Source organism: Cheilinus undulatus, linkage group 12 (genome assembly GCF_018320785.1).
Source record: "Cheilinus undulatus linkage group 12, ASM1832078v1, whole genome shotgun sequence".
Taxonomy (NCBI): domain Eukaryota; kingdom Metazoa; phylum Chordata; class Actinopteri; order Labriformes; family Labridae; genus Cheilinus; species Cheilinus undulatus.
The window spans coordinates 24,389,983-24,415,165 of NC_054876.1; the positions used below are offsets into that span (position 1 = coordinate 24,389,983).

Below are 25,183 nucleotides of genomic sequence, written 5' to 3' on the forward strand. Positions count from 1 at the left end.
GTTTACTTGATGTTAAGCGTGATTGGGAGTCCTCCTGGTGGTTCCTCCTGATGGCCATTAGAGGTGCATCTCAGATATGGAGGGATGTAAATTTGAGACACATCATCACCTTTGAGTCATAGGGTGTTTCGGCCTTTTAAACACTAGACACCCTTATCAAAGGTGGCCAGCTACAGGGTGATCAAGCCTGAGCTTGTGTCCCATGCCCAATCACGGGATGCACAGATGTTGTTCATTCGTGGGGGGGGGGGGGTTCTCAAGGGGGTGGTGGTGTTAGTGAGTGGGTCCTCTTGCTGTTGTTGGAGCCCAGCACTGGTCCTTCCACTTGAGCCATATCCACTGGCTACTGCAGACTCTGGGACCTTGAAGAGTGGAGAGGCACAGAATCCACGTTGCGTGAAGTCCAGTGTGAAGTTTCCACAGTCAGTGATGATTTGGGCTGCCATGGCATCTGCTGGTGTTGGTCCACTGTGTTTTCTGAAGTCCACAGTCAACGCAGCCATCTACCAGGACATTTTAGAGCACTTCATGATTCCTCCTGCTGACAAGCTTTATGGAGATGCTGATTTCATTTTCCAGCCGGACTTGGCACCTGCCCACACTGCCAAAGGTCCCAAAAGCTGGTTCAATGACCATGGTGTTACTGTGCTTGATTGACCAGCAAACTGGCCTGACCTGAACCCCATAGAGAATCTATGGGGTACTGTCAAGAGGAAGATGAGAGACACTAGACCCAACAATGCAGATGACCTGAAGGCCGCTATCAAAGCAACCTGGGCTTCCATTACACCTGAGCAGTGCCACAGGCTGATTGCCTCCATGCCACGCCACACTGATGCAGTAATTCATGCAAAAGGAGGCCCAACCAAGTATTGAAGGCATAGAAATGAACATACTTTTCAGAAGCCTGACAGTTCTGTTTAAAATATCCTTTTTAAAAAATTGATCTTATGTAATATTCTAATTTTTTGAGACACTGAATTTTGGGTTTTCTTATCTGTAAGTCATAATCATCAACATTTCAAGAAATAAAGGCTTGAAATTTTTCACTCTATGTGTAACAAGTCTATATAATATATGGTTTTCACTTTCAGAAAAGACTGACAAAAATATTGAACTTTTTCATGATATTCTAATTTTTTAAGATGTACCTGTACATTCATTTTAGAACTATTGGAGTATTTCAAAGTATGGCAATTGTTTGATCATTTATTTCATTTTAATTTTAATCTTGACGTTACAAATACTTTGCTTCACTCGCTCTTGTGGGCCTTCTGTATTACAAGGCTTTTAAATATGGTCCTTATATGGGTATAAAAAGGGTGTTTATGGTGATAAGGCAGAACGTGCGCGTGCTTCCAGCCCAGGAGCACCTGGCAGTTATCAGTTCAAGAACACAGGTGCGACCAATCTAGCAGTTTAAGAACGTGCCCGAATATTTCTTAAGGGCAAATTTAAGAAGGAAGATAATTCTCTCTGACTCAAATACCCCCTCAGTTGTAAGCCTTTTTGTAAAACACGGACTGTGTGTCAAGGATTCAACCACCAGATGGCGCTATAGGACCAAGATACGGGTTTGAGTTGCTGAGGTTCATGCTGCTTTCATAACAGTCGGTAATATTAATTGTCTGATCCATTATCCACGAATATGTTTTTCTGTGTTGCCAAGAAGGATTCTTTTTTAATCTTGTTGATTGCTGAGCCGATTTGATGTTTGGGGAAATGATAGGCTGTGCATTATTTACTTATTTATTTTTTTGGTTATGAAAAGAAAAAAAAACATTTTGGACCATTTATTTATCGAACTAAAACAGGACGGAATAAGGGGTTTTCAATATCTGCATATATTCTACATATAAAAAAAATGTTGTTACATTAAAAGTTAACGACGTAAGTCAACGCTGAACCAGGGAGCAAGAGTTTACGTGAAGCCCTTAAAGGCGTCATTAATTCGGCTCCACTTTGGGAGAACAAACCAGACTCCCAAAAGGAACAAAAAAATCCCCCTAGCGGCAGCTCCAGCAGCTCGCCGAAGCAGCAGTAGCAGTAGCACTCGCAGCAGAAGAAGAGGCTGAGCTTGGTTGAGGGGGTTGGGCTGCTTGCTGGTAGGAAACCTGCCGCCAGACATCCACTTTGTCCCCGGCGGTGCAGCGTTGCTTTCCCGCAGCCTCAGCAGCAGCGACACCGCAGAGCAGCCTCCAGCCTCACCTGCTCCTCATCTGCGCTTTCCTCCGCCTCTGTCCAGACACAAACACTGCAGCACACAGAGCCGGACGGACAAGGACGAGCGGCTGTAAGTAACTGCTATTTTTGGGCTTAAATGTTTGTTATATTTGTCATGAAGACAGGTGGAGGCTTTGCTTTTGGTGGAGCTTGTTTTTCTCGTTGGCTTCCTGAAAAGAACACGTTTAAATCACAAAGAAAATGTGTTTTTTTCCCTGTATTTGTGTTCTCCTCCAGTCGCATGCTGTCGATTTTATTATCATGTCTCACAAAAACAGTAATTGCCAACGTTTATGTGTTTTTATTACGCACCACATTGAAGTTAAACCCCCATAAATGTTAAAGTTCTTCTAGTAGATTCCTCTCCATCAATTAGCCTCTTTTCTGCCAGTTTTCATTGACCTGAAAAGCTGTGAGGTAAAAATCATCTCTTTTCAAACACCTCCTCCATCCAGGAGCAGTCTTCAGGGAAATAAGGGAATATATTAAAGGTCGGTGAAAGATGGTGAAACTGGGGAGTAATCTTCAGGACAAAGGGGCCAAACCTGTAAGCGTGGAGGACGGCTTTCAGAATGTGCCCCTCATCACTCCTCTGGATGTTGGCAGCCTGCAGAGCCAAGCACCTGACAAGGTGAGCCCTGGGGTGTGTGGGTTTGTGTGTGTAAGAGTGTTAGAGTTTTTCCTGCTTGTTTGTGCATCTGTCTGTTTTTTCTTAATCTCCTTCTGTTTGTATTTACTCAGTGTTATTGACCTACCTTGTCCCCAAACCCTCTTATGCTGAACACCCCACCTCCTCCCAACACTCACACCCACTTTCATTCATTCACACATCCATTCATCTCATCTGTCACAGGGCCATGTCCTTTGTTTTCCAGCTGAGATTAGGAGACAGATTTGGTGCCAGACAGACTGTCATTTATCATTTCGACATCCCATAGCCACTGCACATCCGCTTGCTAATCCAGTTACCATGGTGGCAGTGCAACTGTTTATGTGTCTGTGTAGGTTTGGACTGGGAGCTGCACTGATTGCACATTATGAAAATTAATGGCATTAGACAATAGGTAAGCTCATTGGTGCTCTTTATGAAAGCATATTATCATGGATCTATTATGTGACAGTGTTTGGCTTATCTCTGTAACACAATTTCAGTGTTACAGCAGCAGTGTATGAAAACATTGTGCTGCCCGGTTACTCTATATAGATTAAATGATTTAATTCATCATACAATCATTGTGGATTAGCTTGCACCAAATAAGGTAACAGAAAGGTTATAGCATAATGAATCAAAATCCACTTTTTACTCCCAAGAAGGAAATTTGGATATACAGCAAATCTCATGATAATACTAGGCAAAAAAAAAAAAATTGAATTTAAAAGTAACAAGGAAGACATAGGTGTAATACAATGTATGAGAGACAAACAGTAGAAAAAATTAATAGGCATGAAATACATTTATAAAAGTCAACAAAAACCAATAAATAAATAAATGAAGACAGGAAATGAAAACAACAGCGCACACTGTCAGAAAGGGCTTTTAAATGGAGTTTAACTGGACAATTTATTCATCATGTTTACATGTAAACACCTACTTTATATTAATATGTAACATATCGACAAACACATTTCCTTTGGGGAATCTTAGGAAACCTATCATTCTCTACCCTCCAAAAAATGAGTCACAACAAATCACTGTCTGTACTTGAAAAACACTCTTTTAGTAACATCTTTTACAGAGATCCAACCTTTAACTACCAATGAGCAAGCAAACCATTTGTACAAATATAAATAACTGAGTTTGTTTTAAAATAACTATCATTTAATGTTTATTTGCGGGATTTTTTTTCTAAATTTTAAGCAGATGTTCTTGATTGTAATTTTTAGGTCAGCGATGTGTTTATCTGTTCATTATGAAAACTGTTGAATTAAATGCACAGTAAGGAAAATTCTGCCATCGGCGGCTCAAGCAAAACAAGAAGACAATATGAAGAGTACAGACCAGCGCTGCCCAGCTGTTCCCTTCTTGAGGACTCTGTTCAATTAAAACAGTAAGGTGTTTTTACTAACCAACATTTTGTTTTTTGATGCCAGAGCATCCTTGGATCCCAGAGCACTTTTAACCCTCTGAGACGGACATTTTCAAAACCAAACGGTAGAGACACAGGCCATGAAAACTTAAATAACTTTTGGACCATAAATCGTAGCCACTTTCTTTCCTCTGGAAGCCCTCCATTTTGCCATTCTAATGACACTACCCAGGGTTTTGTAGCCTTATGGTAGCTTTTATATCAAGCCTTGAACTTGGCTGACTTTCCGGGGGCCTACAGAGATGAAATCCACACCAGTAACTCCAATAATGAACAACTTTTTATCCATTCTCTAATCTATTTTTTATTGTTTGTTCTGCTAGCTTAGCATTAGCCATCAGACTGAGTTCCCAAAATGGATGTCACATGGGCTGTGACAACCAATGGCAGGCTGTTCTGTTGTCACTTCATGCTTTGCCAAACAGTGTATGTGTTTACACTTAGAAACTGGAGGGGAGCTTGATTTAAACATAATGAAGAGAAAAAGAGACAGGCGACCTGTGATGTGGCCCTCTGTGTCACTGCAGTTATGAACTGCTTTGAATAAAAGCTCATAATCAGTCTATGTAAAACGTGCAAGGACTTTTTTTTTTTTTTTTTTTTTAAATACGTGAATGTTTGAAGACTGGTTGTTACAGAATGATTACTTTTTTCATATTCTGGGTCTGAGAGATGGGAGAACAAGTTTAGGCATAAAAAGTCTTAGTCATATATGTGTTCTTGTGTCACACATAAAAATCGCTGTGATTTAATTTCCATTTAGTTTTTTCTTTTGTCTTTATAGTCCCATGACTTTTAAAAAGTTCAAGTGACATTACTGCAGCACACATATTCTTGAATCTCAGCTTATCGTGAATAAAGGATGATTAGAGCTTGACTGTGCACCACAGGGTTGATGTTCTGTAAGCTTTTTAAGTCCAGGCGAGACAAAATGGTTAAAAAATAGAGGATGAAGTGCATTTCTTCCTCATTTTGAGGAATTTATGAAAAAAAAAAACAAAATATTGGTTTCCTGTTTCAATAATAAACCTTATGAGGTGCCTTTTTTATTGAACAGAGCCCTCAGTTCAAACAAGTAGTAGTACTGAGGATGAGCCTGCAAAAGTGGAGGGCACTGAGCAGTGTTGGTGTTAACTCATTGGAGAATTGTCTGGGAGATTGAACTCGCAAATGATAGGAGCCTCTATAACAAGACATGTCCAATTACAGTAATTAAAAAAAAAAAAAATATATATATATATATATATATATATGAATTGTTCTTTCTTTGAAAACTTTGGGAAATATTGAGACTGAAGACCTCAATTCAAATGATATAGAATCTAAGAATGGGCACATTTAAAATTAATATAGGTATTTCAGTGTAAAAGTTCAACATATTGTATCTTTAATTATCTTGACTATCAAAAACTGTAATTTAACAACTTTTATATGAATATATATTGCCCTACATTAGAGTATAATAACCCACTGCTGTCAAATAGCTCCTATTCTGCCAGTTTTCATGACCTGAAAGGCTGTAAGGTGAAAATCATCTAATTTCCAACACCTCTTCCATCCATGAAACAAATTTCCTTTGGGGAATCTAACTCATAAATCAGCTTCTCTCTAGCCCTAGAAATGACTTTAGTCAAGAGAAATCATCAATCAGTCAGTTAGTATTTAGTAAGTGTTATTACGGTCTGGACCTGTCCTCTTTGTAAAGTGTCGTGAGCTAACATTTATTATGAACTGGTGCTATATAAATATAGATTGAGCGATTGATTATTGATACGTATAACCCCACAACAGATAGAAACCTTTGGAAGAAACAGTATCACTGGTAATAACCATCTACATCAGACAGTGGAAGTAGGGACTGCAACTTGAAAAACTGTCACTGTCTGAAAACAATGTGGCTTTAGCAGAAAGAGACCAAAGATCTTTAATAAAGCCATTGCAACTGTTTTTGGATAGTCCTTCTTATTTCCCTGTATTTCCAGAACTGTGATTTGATTCTTTGACTCTGATAACAAATCAGAAATTTAACACATTTCTTAAGCAAAAAAAGCCAAATTTCATAGACAAAGATTTTCTGCTCTTCTCCATTTAGTACACATGAATGATCATATTCAAGCACTGTCTTATCCAATCTCTTCTTCAGTGATTTAAGAGAAGACATACATTGCTCTTTTGTCTGTTCAGTGATTTAAGATTACAGCATGCTGCCAGGTAGCTAAAAGCAAAGAGTGAAGCAGTGAATTTTCTCTAACAGCAAGAAAATCCACCTACAAGTGCCTGTAGAGCTCACTAATTAACACAGCACCTCTTGACTTTAGCAAGTCACTGCCTCCAGCTAAGAGACAGTCCAGCACTGCAGACTAAACCTGATCATTTGGAAGCGTAGATTTCATCCCCTCTAAGTCATACATGGACGCGGTTACCCCACTTATCAGTCTTAGGCCCTGCTAAGCTAAGCTTTCTCTCAGGCTCCAGCAGCTGGAAGTACAGAACTAAATGAAGGCAGTAGTGTATCTGCCTTTTGTTAAGGATGTAATCTATAGTATTACAGGACAGATCCATTCCCAAAAGAACTCTCCTTTGAATATATTTAAGTTTTGGACAATTGCTGGAACAGTATTGTAACTTGAAGCAGCCCATTGAGGCTCTGTGGAGTGTTTTTAGCTAGTTTCAGTTTTCTCACAATTTTAAGGTAAAGAGCAATGTACATATTTAAAAAAGCACAAATTCAAAGCAAGTTTTCAACTTGTAACATTGAGTAAGTCATTGACAAACCAGAAAAGCGTCTCATGTACAATACAAGAGGGATTAAAATTAATGATACAGTAGGATACCATGTGACACGACTAGGGTCTGACTGATTGATTGGCCTGCCCATTTGATTTAATTGGCCAACAATAGCATATTATAAATAATCGTTAATTGGCCAAAAGTTTACCTAACTAGAAAAGCACTCGGAGAGCGCAGACCTCCGCCATTAGCCCTATCTCCCAATAATACAGAATCCTTCAAAAAATTCCTGCATCCGGACGGTGATCCGGATCACTCCCAAAATCTAATAAGTTCTTCTTTATGCCATTTCTGACATGTCCTGAAAATTTCATCAAAATCTGTCCACAACTTTTTAGGTTATATTGCTAACAAACGAACTAACTAACAAACAAATTAACTAACAAACCCTGCCGATCACATAACCTCCTTGGTGGAGGTAATGAAGGGAAAAGGATAAGACTTAGTTTCACTCAGACATGATGTCTGTGTTTTATTATTAATCCAGTAGAGGGTGCTCTGATTCCTTTCATGTTACTAGTTTGTGAAATAAACAACTCCATAAGTTCCCTGTATCATTTCAACCCGCTTGCTCATGAGTCATGACCTGCCTCATTGTGCTGGTCATGCTAACCTGTTAATGTAACGAGCTAAAGTTAAGCTAGATAACCTATCTTAAGATTAGCTAACTATAACTATAATGCTTTAGCTGAGTTAGTAACCACACGGGGATGTAATGGTGTGATATCTCTATAATGACTTCACGGTTCAGAAAGATAGAGGAGAGTAAATGTATGATTTGATGTCAAAAAGTCAATAGATAAATGTCTACAATGTATTAGCATTGGTAGTATTTTCAACCCTCTCTACTCTCTCATCTGGAGGTTTTTTAGAATTGCGCAGGGACACGGGAGAAGAAGCTGGTCAGTCCCCCTGCTCTGTTTCTCTTGTTGTGAGCCGAGAGCCAGTTTTTCTTCTTCTTGTGTTTTGTTTCACTGGCTCCTTCCTCTTCATTGTTGGTTGTTTAATAGCAGTTAGCAAACACTTTTGATCATTACTGCCACCCATCCTTGTCAAATTTGTTTGCTTTTTTTTTTTTTTTTCTTAAGGTTTATTTTGGGCATTTTTGTGCCTTTATTTGATAGAGGTGGACAGTGGACAGAGTCAGAAACAGGGACGAGAGCGGGGGAGCGGCAAAGGGCCCCAGGCCGGACTCGAACCCGGGCCGTCTGCGCACATGGGGCCCCTCAACCACTCGGCCACCTGCGCCCCTTGTTTGCTTTTTTTCATGGTTTGGTTGTATTTGTTGTGTGACTGCGTGCAATGAACTGTGACACTTAGGGACGAATACAAATACGTTACACCCCTAGTATGGCATGGTATTAGGGATGGGGATTGAAACCCAGGTCCTTAAGGACCTGGGTCTGTGCTTATGTAATACCATAGACTGTAGAAAGAATTGGACAAACCCCGTGTGACATCAGTTGTCTGCTTACAATAGGCGGAGTAAAACGGCTTTTGAAGCCAATCCGTGGATGCTTCCATATTCAAATCACGGTCTTGACCGAACTTTGGATCAACCTAACGGCCCACCCACTAAGCGCGACTTCCTGTCAAACTGCTAGCTAGCATTCCGGTTGACAGGAACAGACACTCTGCCTGCCGAGCCATCTGTCAATCAAATGAGACGCACCAATCACCATGAAGTGAGGTTTATCCTAAATATAATCCAAACGAGCATGGTACAAAAAAATTCACCCCCGTACAGTGGGAGCACAATAAAACACTAGCTAATGAGACACGTTTGGTGTTTTGAACCAGGCTGTAAACCAGTTTATTTTGTGTGTCAAAACCGACTGTTTAACATGTGTGCAGACAGAACTTCCGGTTTTCCTGCAGCCAGCCTCAAGTGGACAGTCGCGGTATAGCAACTTTTTGCACTTCCGCATTGACTTCATTTTTTAGGACCGGAGGTTGCTGCTTGTGTAATACCTGAAAATCAGTAACGTTTTAGCTTATCGATACTGCATCGAGTCTCACAGGCTCTGTGACGTAACATCATTTTAGGATACAACTGTTGTAAAAACATACTTCAAGGGTTTTTTTAAGGGCAACATAAACTAAAAGCACATGAAAATTGTGTATCACCAGAATGTACCTTCACCTGTTGGCTTGAGGAATAAAGACTCTGCCTGTGAGATGCATGCAATTATCTCTGCCTGCACTAGGAGCAACATGCTCTCATATCCCTCTCTTAAGCTGCTTCAGAGCAGTTTTCTTCTTCAGTTGCTCAAATAAATGCTGAAAAGGGCTCCAGAACTTTGTAGCAATTCCCGTTTGTTAAAAGTAGTAATCCAGTGTAGAAATCTGTGGTGGAATTGGCAGAATTGAAGTATGCGTTCAGGTAACATCAATAAATTAGATGACTGTATACTATATGTTGTGATGTGTTCAAATGTCACATTAAAATAGGAAAATTTCATTTTTGACAAGAAACCTTAATAAATACAGTTGTGAATATGAAGAATGCGTTTATAATTGAAGGATATAAGGTGTTGCAGACTGAATCATAGCTTTTTAACTCAAGCACTACTCAGCTAAGACCACTTTGAGTGTAAATATTTGTCTCCTTTTTGTCTTTCAACCAAACTATAGAAAAGTATCAAAATGTGGTATCGATAAGGACTCGGATCAATAAAGAGTATTGATAAGGGTATCGATATCAATAAATAATAACGATCTCCATCCCTACATCGTATAGTATGATATAACAGGTTACGATACAATGAGCTGTGTACATAACAGTATGGTTTGATATGTTATGACCCGATATGATACAGTGCAATATAATGCAATACTGTACATGGTGATAGGGTATGATATGATATGAGAATACAATACTACATGTGATATGATGACACCATACCATACTTTACCATACAAAACGAGACGAGGGGAAAAAAAAACAGTTGCAATATAATGTGATAGATACAGTCGTGCATATGTTTTAGGCATGTAGACTGCAAGGGATTCATCATGGGGTCTGACATAACAAAACCCATGAGTCTCTCGGCAGCTGAGCCTTGATAGCATCTCTTTTGTCTGGGCCTTTTCACACCTGGCAATATGCTTGGAGAGCACTGGTGGTTTCCGGGCCCTTGGGACATCCACAGGACCACCAGGGGCTCGTGGCAGCCCTACTACCTGCCCAGACAGTATCCTAGGCTGTTCTTACTCACCACATCCAGCCCTTACTCTGCCCTGAATGTGCAGACTAATTTTTTTTCAAGATAATTTTCCCATACCCCTGGTAAAATGCAAAGACATCCAGAGCAAGACCGGGTTGTGTCAAACCTCATTCCCACTTACTCTACGTCTTTTTTGGGTCTCAATTTTTGGCCCAAACATGCCTAAAAGTTCTTCACAGTACTTTAGGATACATAATCCGTGGCCTACATGAGTTATCCTGTGATAATGGACAGCGGTATATTGCCATATACATATTTTGTTTGACAGTGTTAATATGATGCTTTTTGGGGACATCAGGCATCATCTATTTTCATCTTTGTAGAAAAATAAACACTCGTATTGCATGCTGTCTGGACTTTGTGAATGTCTGACTATTTATGCCACTTAACAAGAATCCCCTAACATAAATCACATAGTAGGTATCCATTTTTTAAATTACTTCCCTCAAGTGGTTTTATTATTGAGGCTCTCCAGATGACAACCAGAACAACCCCCTTAGAAAGCAACACACTAAACACCACACAGCATGGCGTAGCTTTCATTGTGTATTCTGCTGAGGGAAGCACAATCTCTTTCTATTTCATATACCTGTTAACTTGGGAGGCCTGTCATTCACTGCAGCTATACACAAACACTCACCACATGGCTGCACTTTCATGCACTAGGGAACTTGCTTCTGCTCTGATAGAGTGTGTCTGTAAAATACCGGCACGTGTGTGTGCGTTTGATTGATGAGTCAGTTCTGTCAGCAGCCATCAGTTCATAACATGACATTCATAGAGCTGTCAGTCATTTTACACTGATTAAATCAGTCCCACTACACTGGTGAACATGTCTACATTTACTGCACTCAGAGCTGACATTGTGGAGCTTCTACCACACACCAACACCACCATGGAGTCGTATTATGTGATTGCCCAGTGGTGATATAACTTGTTAGTCTGAGCAGGTATACAGACACAGAGAGAATACACTGGCTTAAGTATGATTTCCTGTGATACACTTGTAGTTTTTGTGGCTGGCATTTAAAGAAAAAGAGGTCAGTCATCTCAGCAGGCTGTTTTGTTGACTATTGGTGAATTTCTACATGCCTCAGGAGACACAAGCGCAAAGATTGCTGTTCCTTGTTGCTTTTGGATACACTGGCTGACAGCTGATGCAGATTTTGTATGCCGCTTGCTTGCTCCAAGGACCGACAAATTGTCATTTTAGCCGCTGCATAAGCCGGTTTAAGTTGTCCACTCTTAAAGACATTAGGCAAAAAATGTCTCTTTTGGAATCGTTATGCAAATGCAGATGGGTCCATTTGTTTTTACATGGGACAGAGTGGGAGTTGTAAAGGTCAATTTGCTGCTAAATCTTTAAACGCGTCTCCTGCTGTGAGTGTAAGGATTTGTCTCTCTGGCAAGTGATGCATGAACGCAGCAGAGGCAAGAGAAATAATAATGAAATCTGTAATTAGATGTCAGAGCTGGGGGAGATGTTAATGATGGCTATCACACTTCAGTTGATTTAATGGAAATTCTGCACACTGTAATCCATCTGAAATGTTCACTCTCTTCTTTCCTTTTCAGATCTCATGTAGCCTTTTTCATTTTCTGACTTACTTTGCAATCTGGCTTTGATGTAAACATATACCTGCAAAAACAGTGCTTTCTTTGTTTTTGGTCACTTTGGGACAGCAGATGTGAAACAAGACGATGAAATATCATCACTGTTTAATTTTATATGGCCAAAAACAGCTTACTGCAGCCTGACCACATTTGAAACGTATATCATAACGGTTTTTGTAGAGTTTTTGATAGAGTTATAATAATAATAATATTCATAATATTTGTAATATTCATAATACTAGTAAACCTTTATTTATATAGCACTTTTCAAAGCAGAGTTACAAAATTCTTCTCAGCTTAAAAATAGATTTGCAATCGAACTACAAACTTAGACCCCAAAGACTGATGAAACAACATGAAACCCAGACCCATTGAAAGCCCACTTATAATACTGTATTTTAAAGAGAGATGCAAAAGGGGAAAGGAACTTGCAAATCTGGTCTCCTCTGGTTGATTATACTAGGGAATGGGGGCCTTAGTCCCTCTTGGTCCTTAGCCTGGATTGTGAAACACGTTGCAAACCCTTGGCTGAGGACTTCAGGGTTCCACCAGGCTCATAAGGTGAGAGAAGATGGGTAATGTACTTGGGAGCAAGACCATAAAGTGCTTTAAAAGTTATCATTAGAATTTTAAAATCGATTCCAGAATAAACCAGGAGGCAGTGAGGGGAGGCTAAAGTAGGAGAGGTATGCCCTCTCTTTCTTTTTTTTAAGGTAAAAAGTCTGGCTCTAGTGTCCTGGACCAGCTTTAATTTAAGTAGGCTTTGTTGTGACGGGCAAGAAAATAAAGAACTACGATAATCCAAATGGGAGGAATGAAGAAATGCTTTGTTGTTTCAAGGTGATTTCTGGGAAGCATGTGACAATTTTTTGAGAGCTTCCTGAGCTAATAAAAACACGACTGCAGTACTGAATTGACATGATTGTCCAGATTAAGATTGGGGTCATATTATACCAAAATATTTGCAACTGTCGGCAGTGTTTAATGAGAAAGAACCTAAAGGCCATCCAGTTTTTAAGATGGGTTATACAGTAGGGGTTGACCAATTTTCAACCTGACTGGTTATAGGCCAACGTTTGGTCGATTATTGGTATCAGCATCATATTTGACCTATAATCACTAAAAATAGTTAATCAAAAAGTGTGCTGTCTTGGCTCCACTAAAAAGTATGTCTTCCCCTCTGGCTTTATTTTTCCTAGCACTTGACTCTGGGTCGTAGACACAGTGAGCATATGGCATCACTTTTTGTTCTCCTGCTGCTGTGCTGCTTTGTGCCATTTCTCATGCTGATAGAGCTACAATTAATTTGTTCATCTTTCTGCATTTTTTTGATCTTGCAATTTTTCTTTTGACACATTAGGTACATTTTTTTATGCCATAATAAATCAGTTGTCAGCCTCTTATCAGTATCAGTGTTGGCCCGGTGTACACTTTACGAGTGAAGAAATGTGATCTGGGTCGTTTTGCCTCAAAGACAGAGGAAGCTGGGTGTCATCAACATAACATGCAAATTAATATAATGTTTCCAGATCACATGCCCCAGGGGAAGCATATAGTTGAAAATAGAAGTGGTCAAATAGACCTATGTCAGAACAGGCCCAAAAAAGTACCAGGAAGTACCTATATCGAAATAATCAACTGTTATGCAGATGATATTGTCTGCTTTTTAGGTCAAAAAGAGGCATCATTGTTAATTTTAGTCTCCTTTGTAGTCAGATTAAAGTCCTCACAGGAGTTTTAATATCATTTATAGCAGCGCTGAGGTCAAAGACCTTTAAATTCAGGACGCCAAACATTTAGTTCTGTCTCAAAACATCAGTAATATCTTTGTGATGGAAATCTCTCTAATCTTTCTAAATTTGTAGTAGTTGTTTTTGCCACCAGGCCCCACAGAGAAACAGTTCATTGATAATCAGCTTTTATTTGGCTTTAAGAATTTGATCTGAGAGCAGTTTTTTTCCTGTCTTCTAAAGCTAAAGAGAGGTTTATTGGGTCATGTGGCCTGACTTTGTACCCCAGATCAGCAGCTTTACAGATACAACTCTGGCTGTTTTCACCCTGATCTGGCACAATGACTGTGTGACCTCCCCGGCTACAGGGTTGCCCAGGAATATCTGCAGGGGCTGGGTGAAGTCCACACAAACACAGACACATAATAACACTGCTGTGGGCTGCAGAAGCTGAGGCATTAGAGAGGTATTAGATTTGATTCCATCTGGGCGGGCGGGGACGCGTCACAGCCACCACCGGGTCACCAATATCTTGATTGGATTGCTGCTAGTTTGAAAAAACATCAACAAGCTGAAGAGAGTGGAGAAACGGAGAGGTTGTTAGAGTGATAGATGGTTTCTTTGTGTTTGCTGAGATCAAAGCTCGGGTACAAAAACCTGCCTCAAAGGCTGTGGCTTCCACTGTCTCCTTAAACACGTCTTTTTTTTGGAGTATCTTTTTAAGTCAATCACTTTGTGTTCTTATCCTCATGAATTAGAGAGGGCTTCCTGTGAACGCCGGGATGAAAGATTTTGTAAGTGCTTTAACAATGCGAGGCCACATAACAAGATGAAAAATTACCAATGTTTAATTTGACAAATGGTGATAAATTATACAAGACCCTTTTGTACATTTATGTGTTTTTGCTTTGAGGTTGTTAGAGAAGCTGTGACCCCTGAGGGAAAAACGTTTACTGTGGTAACGTTTCAGTTGCCAATGCTTGAGTAAATGAAAGCCTGCTCATTGATAGAACCTGCTGAATTAAATATTGATTTGTATTTAGGCTGCTACTCCACATCATGTTCTGGTCCATGAAACATGGCTTTCATTAGAACATGAATGCTACCTCTTAGTTTCACCACTAGGTAGTGCTGCTGGGTTTATTCTGTAAACAAACATTTTGACAGGACAAATTCATTGGCACATTTTTTTCCAGAATAAATTGAGATGACAGTGTAAATGTTAAACACCAAACAACCAAAATCATGACAGTATCTTGATTCCTAACATCCTGATGAGTCAAGACAAAAAAGTTTCAGCAGAATATGGAAGCACAAATCACACTCGTTATTTTCTCTGTCTCTGATTTACAAAGAGCATTTTCTGTCTTTATCTGGATAACAACATTGGTATTCCATTGATAATGGGTTAATTTCAATAATTTTCCTCAAGATCTCTAGAAAATTATATCACGAGAAAACCAGCATTGTTGTCTGGAGTAAACAACATAAAAAATTGAAAATGACAAAGAATAAATGTTTGCATATTGTTCAGATGTGTGTACACAAAAGCCTTGGTTTCAACTTTTGGGTCAGGACCCAAAAGTCCAAACAGCCCAGTTTTCTATTTAAAAAAAATCTGGTTATAATTGAAAATTTTCAAAAAATTGGGTGTCATTTTGACACAAAGAGGGAGGTGCTGGGTCCTGCTGCTAGACCAGCTAAGAACCACCGCACTAAAGGCATCTGTAATATTTACTGTTGGATGCTCTTTTTTGCAATTGATCATCAAACATTCAATCCAAATAGTGTAAGGATTGTTTAAATTTCCCAGAATCCAAAGCCATTACTTCAGATCCTTTGTTTTTTTTTTTTTTTTTTAATTTTTACACTCAATGGCCAAAACAAAAATATGCATAATTTACTAACAGTGTGACAAGATTCTTATCAAGGTAAAAAAATGTCTCATGAGATTAACAGGCCTCCAGTAGATCCAGTGCGGCTGTTGCTGTGAAATGGTGAACCGCAAAAAATACAGCCATTTAATTGGTGCACACAGATTCTCACAAAGAAATGGTTTGTAAAGTGATGATATTTGTTACTTCTTTCCTCAGCTTCTGCATTGTTCCACTACTCTCCATCCTGCAGTCTTTGCATTTTATGTCTTTTACTTAATAAAAAAAAATCCCAGTCTTATACTCTGTTATTAAAGTAGAAAATGTATAAAATCAGCAGATGTAAAGAGGATTAATGACATTTGCTTGAAATAGCTGAAAATACAATTGACTACTATAGATGATGGTTATTAATACCTTACTGACAACTGGATTAGTTGACTTATCCTTTTGGATCTAATTTGTGCACAATTTCCAGTCAGACCTTTAATAAATTCTAAAATCTATACTGTCCTGGTTAAAATCTCGGAACTGTTTGTCCAATAGTGATCAAACGTCATGATTTTCAGTTACATGCCTATTGTTAATATATATGTGCTGGTGCATTTTTATAAAAGTGTATTTAGTATTTAAATTGCTCTTTTGTGAGGAAAGAAGTTACCCCCTCCCCCCATCAAACTTTTACTTTCTAGTTTTTTTCATAAAAAGCAGAACATTTCCTAAATAGTTGAGGAGTTAGCTATAACATTGTAATGCTAGCTGTTGAAGACTTGATCCTTCTTTCCAAAATCCAATGACTCCTTAAAATAAGAATTTGTTATGCTTATGTGTAGCGCTGAGTAAACAGTGAAGTGAATCCAGTGTTAATATAAAGGAAACTTTTTGTTTTAGTGAATTAGTTGAAGAAACATAAAAAATGGGGAAAGCTACAGTAACAACGGAAATGTCCTTATTCATATTTATACTGTTCTGTGGCTTTTAGAAACATGCTTGCATAGTGTGTCTATAGGAATAATATTTACAGTGCGGTTTTATGTAGTGTTAAAATCTCTGCAGAACTGAGTAAGGGTTTCTGCCTGCAGGTTGGATCCTCCTGTTTCAGGTCTTCAGGACCGTGAAGCCTGCAGCTTGTTTAAATTCTGCCTGTGTAGATAGATATTGATTTACTCCTCTGATGTGGAGGGAATGTTAAAAACAGCTCTGTACATACCTGAATGAAGAAAGAACAAACAGTACAGGCCAACTTTTTTGAGAGAGCAACGTTGTTGTTGTTTATTTATGGTACGATATTTTCTGTTGAACTGATTTGGTCAATATCTTGACAGTAGCAAAAAATACAGTCATTAAAACCAAAAACAGATCTCAAAAGGAGAATCTTGTGTATCAGGCAGACACAAAACAACTCAGAATTAATGCTGAATGTAGCTTGAAGTGTAGAAAAGCACAAGGAAGTTTCCTCTTTTTATATCTTGTTAGCTTTCATTAATGTTGGGGCTTTTATGCCACTATTAAGCTCAGTGTTATGTTCTGAAACTTAAAGCTCAGAGGTGAATGAAAGAAATCAAAGTTAGGATTAACAGAATATCATTGGAGACATAGATACTTACATTCTCTGACATTGTTTTATTTCTTAATTGAAGATGTTAATTTATTGGATGATTTTTTTTTAGCTTTTAATAGATAATCATTTTTGTTTAATAGAGGTTTGTTACTCAAATCTCCAAAACCCAAACTCATGAGCTCATGTTGAACCAGCAGAGCTGCCACATTGGTGGTTCCCTCCTGTTTTTTATGTGGATTTTATTCACTGTTTTATTCAAACGTGTCAAATCTGTCTGCAGTCGCCCTCCGCACTGAGACTCTCCCTGATTCTCTGGCTGCAACTCAGCCTTTTAGGGAGAAATATGAAACCACAATCACAGTGATAAAAGGTCTGAGGGAGAACATACTGGGGGAGGCAGGAGAAAAGAAAAGATTCGACAGCTTTTCCACAGGGAGCATGAAGTCTACAAAATCACTGTGATTGGAGACAAAAAGATGAAGCTGGCTGGCTAAGGAACTAAAATTCAAGTCAGATTTCACCCTAATATGAAATAACCACCACAAAGCTCTTTAATATTTCCTATTAAAACAACTATACGAAGCTCTGTAGGCTCAAGAATCTTCCAGCATCACATAGTGAGGAAAGCAGCAGTCATTTCCTCTCACAGACATCAAGTGTGGCGGTCCATTACACATCTAAAAGTGACTTTATGTCAGTCATGGAGATATTTAAAGGTCACAGTGACTCAAGAAGTTTGCATAAAATAAATATGTCTAATTGCATTTCTGTAAATAGATTCTCAGAGGAAATTGCACCAGAGGCTGTGCTTCTGTTTGCTGGAATAATTTACCTCCCACTGATGCACAAGTCTCTGTCAGTCTCAGAGTCGCTTTAAAAGGTCACAGTAAGTGGAGGAGTACAAATGAAAGAAAAACTGCAGCAGTAATGTGAGGCTGTTCATGAAAAACACCAACCTCATTCACCACAGGAAGGTTTTTAAAGACACTGGAACTAATACTGTTGTTTCAATCCCGTACTAATATGGTAAATAAAAAACCCAACAGACTTACACCAGCTCAAGTCTTTTTCTTTGGTCATCCTTAAACTTTAAAATGAGGTGTGAACAACATCTATATATCAGTATTGATATCACTGTTGGCTAAAATAAAATTGTAAATATTGGCACATTTGATAGCAGCAAAAATCCAGTAATGTGCATCCCTATTAGACAGCACAATGCCTAGCAAAGATGTACCAATGTGTCGGTGTTACAATGATGTTTGCCCTGTTGACAGACTTGCACTAGCAAACATCTCTGGCATGAACAGATATTAGGGATTTAACTCTCACAATATGATAAGACCTTGATATCAAGTCCATGCTAGGGTATTTTTTGAGGTATAAAAAACTAAATAACAAATGAAGACTTGGAAAAAAAGCGTTGTCTGCATTTATTAAACAACAGTTTCACTTTAAATTTTACAATATGTGAATAAAGTGCCATAGGTATGCATTAGGCAAAATATAAACTTCTACTTTGGGTCCAGTATTAACTAACTTTCCTAAACCGTTGTAGTCCACCAATGAAAATGTCTGTAGGTCTTTGGTGATATATTCACAGATACACCGTGTGTTCTTTCAGCGCTTCCTAAGAAGTCCTTTGGCCTGGTTGGATCCCTCTCCTTGTTTCTCTGCAAATCTTTTCAGGGTGTTGATGTGCCAAGTGACTCCCAATATCACTCATGTTCTCCAACAGTCTGGCACTGTCTGCATTGTTTTTGGTTTCTCTGTCACCTTTTTTCCTTTCTGATTTCTTGACACTAATAAACCAAAATGCATCAGATTTCAAAGTCGCTGGAGCCTCCACAATCTCAAAAACTCTCCCTCCCCAGTGGTAGCATCCACCATTTTCATGGCTTTAGATCAAGCCAGCAAGTGGAGCTCAAAGGATGATGGGTATGCAAGGGCGGATGGTAACTGTAGTTCCTGCACCCCTTCACTCTGATCCACTAAAATAACTACACTATTTGCCCTGTAGACTTCGTTTGAAACCAACACTTCTGTCACCATGACATTGTGAAATGAATCATACCATTACATCTCTAACTGTTACCAGTATTCAGTGGTTATCCAGACTATTTAATCTGCCACTTGCTATGCCTTACTGCTGAATCAAAAAGATGTTTTCTACTGGACAGAAGTCAAATGTTTGACAAACTAAACTGTTTTCATGGTCAGACCCAATAGAAAATGTTGGCATATTGCAGTGTTAAACCAACAGGAACGATGAAATAAAAACATCAGTATCAGTTACATTTTTATCTTAATCAATTCTGATTCTAACTTCACAAATAGCTAGTTTGTAGCATGTTTCTCCTCAATCTGAAGTGGATAGAAAAAAGTTGTTTCCACACCACTTAATCTGGAGTAGGTAGCAGCTACCTTAAACTTCTTCAACATGTAATGAAAGCATGACCATCATACTCAGACCTTCATCCAACAAGTAATCTTGAGTTTTTCTTATATATTGCAATAAATTCTGACTTTCTGACCTTTGTAGTTGTGAATGCTCATAACACCATTATGTTGAAATCGAGATTAATTGCATAGCTCTAATTTTTAAATTCACTTACCTATTAAAATATAAAGCTTTAAGAAATGGGTGCATAAAGCTGAACTGTAAAGGTTTGGAGCAACTTATTATTACAGGATATTGCTGTTGAGAGAGTATTTGACACTTTGTTCTGTGGATTTCTATGAGCTGCTGGTAGCTGAAGGCCTGTGTAAATGAGGCAGCATTGATTGATGGCCTCTTCATTTAGTAATATAAAATAAAGGAGTGAGAAGTGCAGCCAGGGAAAGAGTAATGAAGCAGCATAAAGCGCTCCTATGTTTAAACCTAAAGGCTCTTATTGTGAAATGAGTCAAAGGATGGGTGAGTTGATGCAAAATTGAGATATTACTTATAACTCTGACAAGCCTGACGAGGGTGTTTCTCTCATCATCCTCAGGGGTCTAATCAAATCCTGTGTAGTCAAAACACCTACCGCGGCCTTCAACATGTCAGATAAGAGCTCCGTAGAGCTGGCTGACAGCTCTGTTATTCACATGGTGCAGCCGCTCTGTGTGCGCAGCAGTTTCTGGCTTTGTCTCAAAGTGACGAAGAGCTGCTCAGAAGCAACACACTTAGCCACAAGGACACAGAGACATTGTTCTCTTTTTCTCCCTCCACCTCTCCTCTGCCTCGCCATTTGTACACCTTTGTCCGCAGCCGCCCCCGTCCTCTTGGGAACATTAATATACAGAGAGAGCACGGAGCAGCAGGGACCCTGTCTCTGCTCAGTCCAGCCAGTGATAAGGGTGAAACCATGTAAAAGCAGCTCTCCTTTTTCAGGGAAGTCTGCAGTGAAATTGTGTTGAGGATTTAGAGTAAAGTCTCTTAAATATGGACTGCATAACAGTAAAGAGGATAATCCAGATATTTAACCGAAGGTAATGTTATGTTGGATAAGGAAAAAGTTAAAATAAATGAATTAATTAGGTTGTTAAACATGGGAAATAATGTTTTATATCAGTGATTCTCAGCTTTTTTCCTTCTAGCCCCTAATAACTAAGATAAGCTGAGCCTCCCAAGACCCACAATAAAAAGTGATACACTGCTGTCAAAAATGAACATCAGTAATAATTGTTTTCATTGATTAAATCACAATCCTTGGTCTATATCCAAGTGTTCTTTTAAAAAATGTTGTATAAACTACTTATAAATGTTCTAGCATGATTGTAAGTATTATGTGGAAATCTAGGCCCAAGCCATTGCATCAGAATGAGATAAATATGCAAGATTGAAGTGTATAATGCAGCGTTCATATCAGCATGAATCAAGTATCTAGCGATAAAAAAAACACAAATTGCTTGGTTATGAGATATTTATATTTATTTATTTATAATTTATTTATAAAGATGCATCTCAAAAAATTAGAATATCATAAAAAAGTTAATTTTACTTGTGATTTAATTCAAAAATGGAACTAGATTCATCTCATACAAAATGTTAACCTTCTGCAAAATGATGCTAATTTATTAATTCTTCATTCATACTTTAGTCTTCTTTGTTTGACAGTCCTCTTCTTACTACACCGTTCCAGTCAGCTCTCCATGAATATGTGTTGATACAGCCTCTAAGAACAGCCTGCCCTTAAAGCAGTGACCTTAGGTGGCCTATCCTACTTGTGGAGGGGGACACTGGTCATCTTCTGGACATTTGTCAAGTCAGCAGTCTTCCCCATGATTGTGGTTTTGGAAGGAAGGCTCAGAAAATCTTTGCAAATTGGACTTTTCCACAATATTCTAATATTTTACATGGAGAATTTTTGATTTTTGTGAGCTGTACGCCATCATCGTCAAGATTAAAACAAAAAAAGTCTTGAAATTTTTCATTTTGTATGAGATGGATCTTGAATATATGGAAATTTAACTTTCTAAAGTAAATCACTAGAAAAAAAATAAACTGTTACTTGATATTTTGATTTCCTGAGATGCACCTGTATGTTGTTGTGATATGATAATGTTGTTAGGGGCTGTTGAAGGTAGGTTTAAAAATATTCTCAAGCTTTATCTCAGCCAATTTTTGAGTCATTCCTAGTTGAAGTTAGATGCTGAAAAAAGAAAAAAAACAAACATTAACAAGTAACCCGAGCCATATAGCAGTTTTTAAGTGCATTGTACTACGACACAAAAATTCATGTTTTCCTGTAAACTGTATTATGTTATGCTTTTGACTTTGAGAATATGAATTTGTTGGTATTTTTCTTCTGACAGGATCTAGCAAATGTTTATGTTTAATATTAGGTTGGACCTTCTTATAAGCCCTTAGGGGTTTCTTTTGTCCCACCTGTGCATTTCATATGTTCATGTATTCCTTTGTATTATTTTAGTCTTCTTTCTTTTGATCAAAAAATAAAGAATGAATAAAGCGAATTTGTGCACCCATGCATTTTGCTAAATTGCCATTTTTTTTTTGAACATCCTCACTAAGTTCTGAGGATGCTGTCTTTGCACTTTTACAGAGTTCATGATTTGAAGACTTTTTTGATATAACATTGCTATCATGTTAACATAAAACACATTTAAAAAAATACAAATGTTTATGTTCATACTGCAGCAAGGTTGAAAAGTAAACATCAGTCTTTCAACCAGCAGAAAATCCAAAACACTGTCCAAATCTATAGTTTTGAAGCAGCTCCTCTGTAACACCCAGAACAGTAGAAAAGTAGATAAAGCTGAGAGTTTTGAAGTTTCCCTGTGTGTCTACCCCGTGTCTCTGAACCTGTTCACTGAGGAGTGGTAGACTGACAGTACTGGGCCAGGGCTGTACTGGCCCTGCTTCTCTTTCACATGTAGCTGCTGGCATAAAGCTCAGTGTTTTCCCTTCAGATTAGGTTCTGTGCACAGGACGTTACTAACAGATAGTAAAGTAAACAGATGCCTGGCCTCAGTGTCTCCAGTAGGAATGTTTATAATATCTGATTTCAGGCTATTCTTCAATGTTTGTCCTAACTTAGTGTCCTTAGCGACCTAATCTTTAAACTCTCCCTCTTTCCTTTCTGACACCTTTGTGTAGACTGTATTATTATGTGAACTCATGTTAGCCTACCTTTTTAAAGTCATCTTTGTTTTATTGTAACATTCTGGGGAAAAATGTCTGACCTGTTGATGCCTTTTCAGTGTCTGCTCTTTTGTACCTGTCAGACTCAGGATCTCCTCTGGGGTTAGGATAATAATAAAATATAAAAACCTTAGAGGAAGATCTCTTAAACCTTTACCTGTAATAAAATCTAAGCAGTTACCAAATAATGAAATATCAATAGATTGTGACCCTGACATGTGTTATGCAATTATGTTCTGATGCCAAATATTTTAAAAAGTACAATGCAATGCCAATTTGCCTGATCACATTACTACGCCATGACAGCTCATGGTGCTTATGACTGAATGAGGGTGAATGAAAAGAGGTTATTTGGCTAAAGAAAAAACTTACAGTAACGGCCTGTGTCCATAGCTACTATTTACAGTAGGAGACCTCATTTTCTATACAGAGCCAAGGTGGTCCAGCGTTTCAAGCACTCTGCATCCTGGAACAACCCTGGTATCAGTTATTTGCTGCTACACTCAATGTGCTCTTGGTTGATAAAAAATGAACGTCTCTGTTGCATGTTAATGACTGTTTTTTCTCACTTAGCAATGAAAATCAAGAAAAGGTGATACTTCTGATATAGTCTTTGTCAACAACAGTGATCTGACAGTACAATTTCCTGATCTGCTGTTACTGCCAGCCCAGGACACAATATTTTTTTACATTGGTTTCATGCATTTCCTTGAAAAGGGAAGAGCTATTTGAAAAAGAACCTTACAGTACTAACTTTCCTTATGAAAATTGGCTTCATGAGGAAAGGTTTGAAAATTAGAGCTGCAATCAGTGCAAAATATGGCAGTTATGAACACAGACCCTCAGAGAGGATAGTAGTACATAACTGCAGTGAATGAATTAATCCTGTACTCTGCCTTTGTTTGAGCTATTTCAGTTTCCATTTAATTAGATTTCATGATGTGCCATTTTATGATTGTCTTATATGTTATCAGTTATCACTGCATCATTGTTTTTTTAAATCAAACCATGGATCAAGAACAGAATGCTCTGTATCATATCTTTCATATCGGATCGTATCAGAGGTATCATATCGTGTGGCGTATTGTATATCATAATGTGTATCGTATTATGTATTGTATCAGGAGATGAGTACCTTTACATTTGAACTCGTACAATACCAATTCCCAGATACACAGTTTGTAATGTAACATCAAAATAGTTTTTACAAGTTACACCAACATGGAAGACATTGAGTACTGTAACTTCACAGTGGTTTTTCTTTATATTGCACAAATTAAAACGGAGCCCCACCACCTCCTATTCCTCTAATTTCCCTTATTGAAAAAATGTGTGTTGGGGTCCATGGAAAGCAAACAAATTCAAAACAAATGAACAATAAATGATGGAGAAAAATAAATAAATACATAAAGGTATAATATTTACAAATTAAAATATTACAAACTACAAATGAAAGTAAACAGACTGTTTCGTCTACCATGAACTACATATACTGCACATCTTCTTTCCCTGTGTAGTTTTTTTTTCAACAAAACTAACAGCTAAGCCCGCTCCATACTCATCAATCATGCAGCCGTCCACGCAGAAGCATAAGCGAGCCTTATCTGAAAAAATGTCATGCACTGAACCTACCACACTGAGTCCGTTACGTTCTTTGTATTCACTACAAAAATAAATGGAATGTGGCAAATTGTTTCATTCTGCTATGAAAATAAGCAGTGAGGATGAGCCTGTGGCTCTGTCACTCCTTCAAATCACTCTGAATCCATCCATCCTGACAGAGAGCTTCATACGGCACCACCTGTGCAAAGTTGGAGAGATAGTGAGCAACTTTTAGGACGTGCTGACACTAGTCAATCCTTTCCGTGCCTTAATTGAGTCTCTGTTAGGTGGCTGAGGGAAAAAACATATGCCTTTATCTGGTAAATTTCCATGGTTGATATCCTTCATCTTCTTCCTATCAGCCATCCTTGCTTTGTTGGTTCAGTAAGCTGCTACTGATGCCTTTACTCTTGTGCGTGCAATGCTGCATTTGTGTCAGGCATGGAAAATTGACTACTCTTCCACTCTCTTACAGTTACAAGAATGCGTTACCGAAACATAGTACCATTTGATTTACATGAATCAGTCTCGGGAGGACAGATGGAATTTGATCTGTACCTATAAAAGTACAGGATTAGGTACCCACCATTAATTGTATCATATTGTCAATCATACCTTATATCATAATACATCCTGTAACGTATCGTGTAGCCAATCATATCAAATGGTGTGGTGAGGCACAGTAGCGTGTCTTTAGAGGTAGGTTTTGGTTTGCCATTGGAATTTGTACAACCATATCTTATTGTTACAGCTATACAACAACTTAAAGTATTTTAAGATGCTTTAGAGGCTAATTTGTATGGATATGGTGTGCCTCAAGATTTTGGC

The 25,183-nt window shown here is 38.4% G+C and overlaps 1 protein-coding gene across 1 annotated transcript in view; it reads left to right on the forward strand.

The window, feature by feature from the left end:
- Positions 1 to 1,982: 1,982 nt before the first annotated feature.
- nsg2 (neuronal vesicle trafficking associated 2) overlaps positions 1,983 to 25,183 on the forward strand; it is a 75,148-nt gene continuing 51,947 nt past the window's right edge. Inside the window, exons 1-2 of the mRNA XM_041800759.1 lie at positions 1,983 to 2,293; positions 2,679 to 2,854. Coding sequence (XP_041656693.1) covers positions 2,726 to 2,854 — 129 coding nt within the window. The 5' untranslated portion in view covers positions 1,983 to 2,293; positions 2,679 to 2,725. The remainder of the gene's footprint in view (positions 2,294 to 2,678; positions 2,855 to 25,183) is intronic.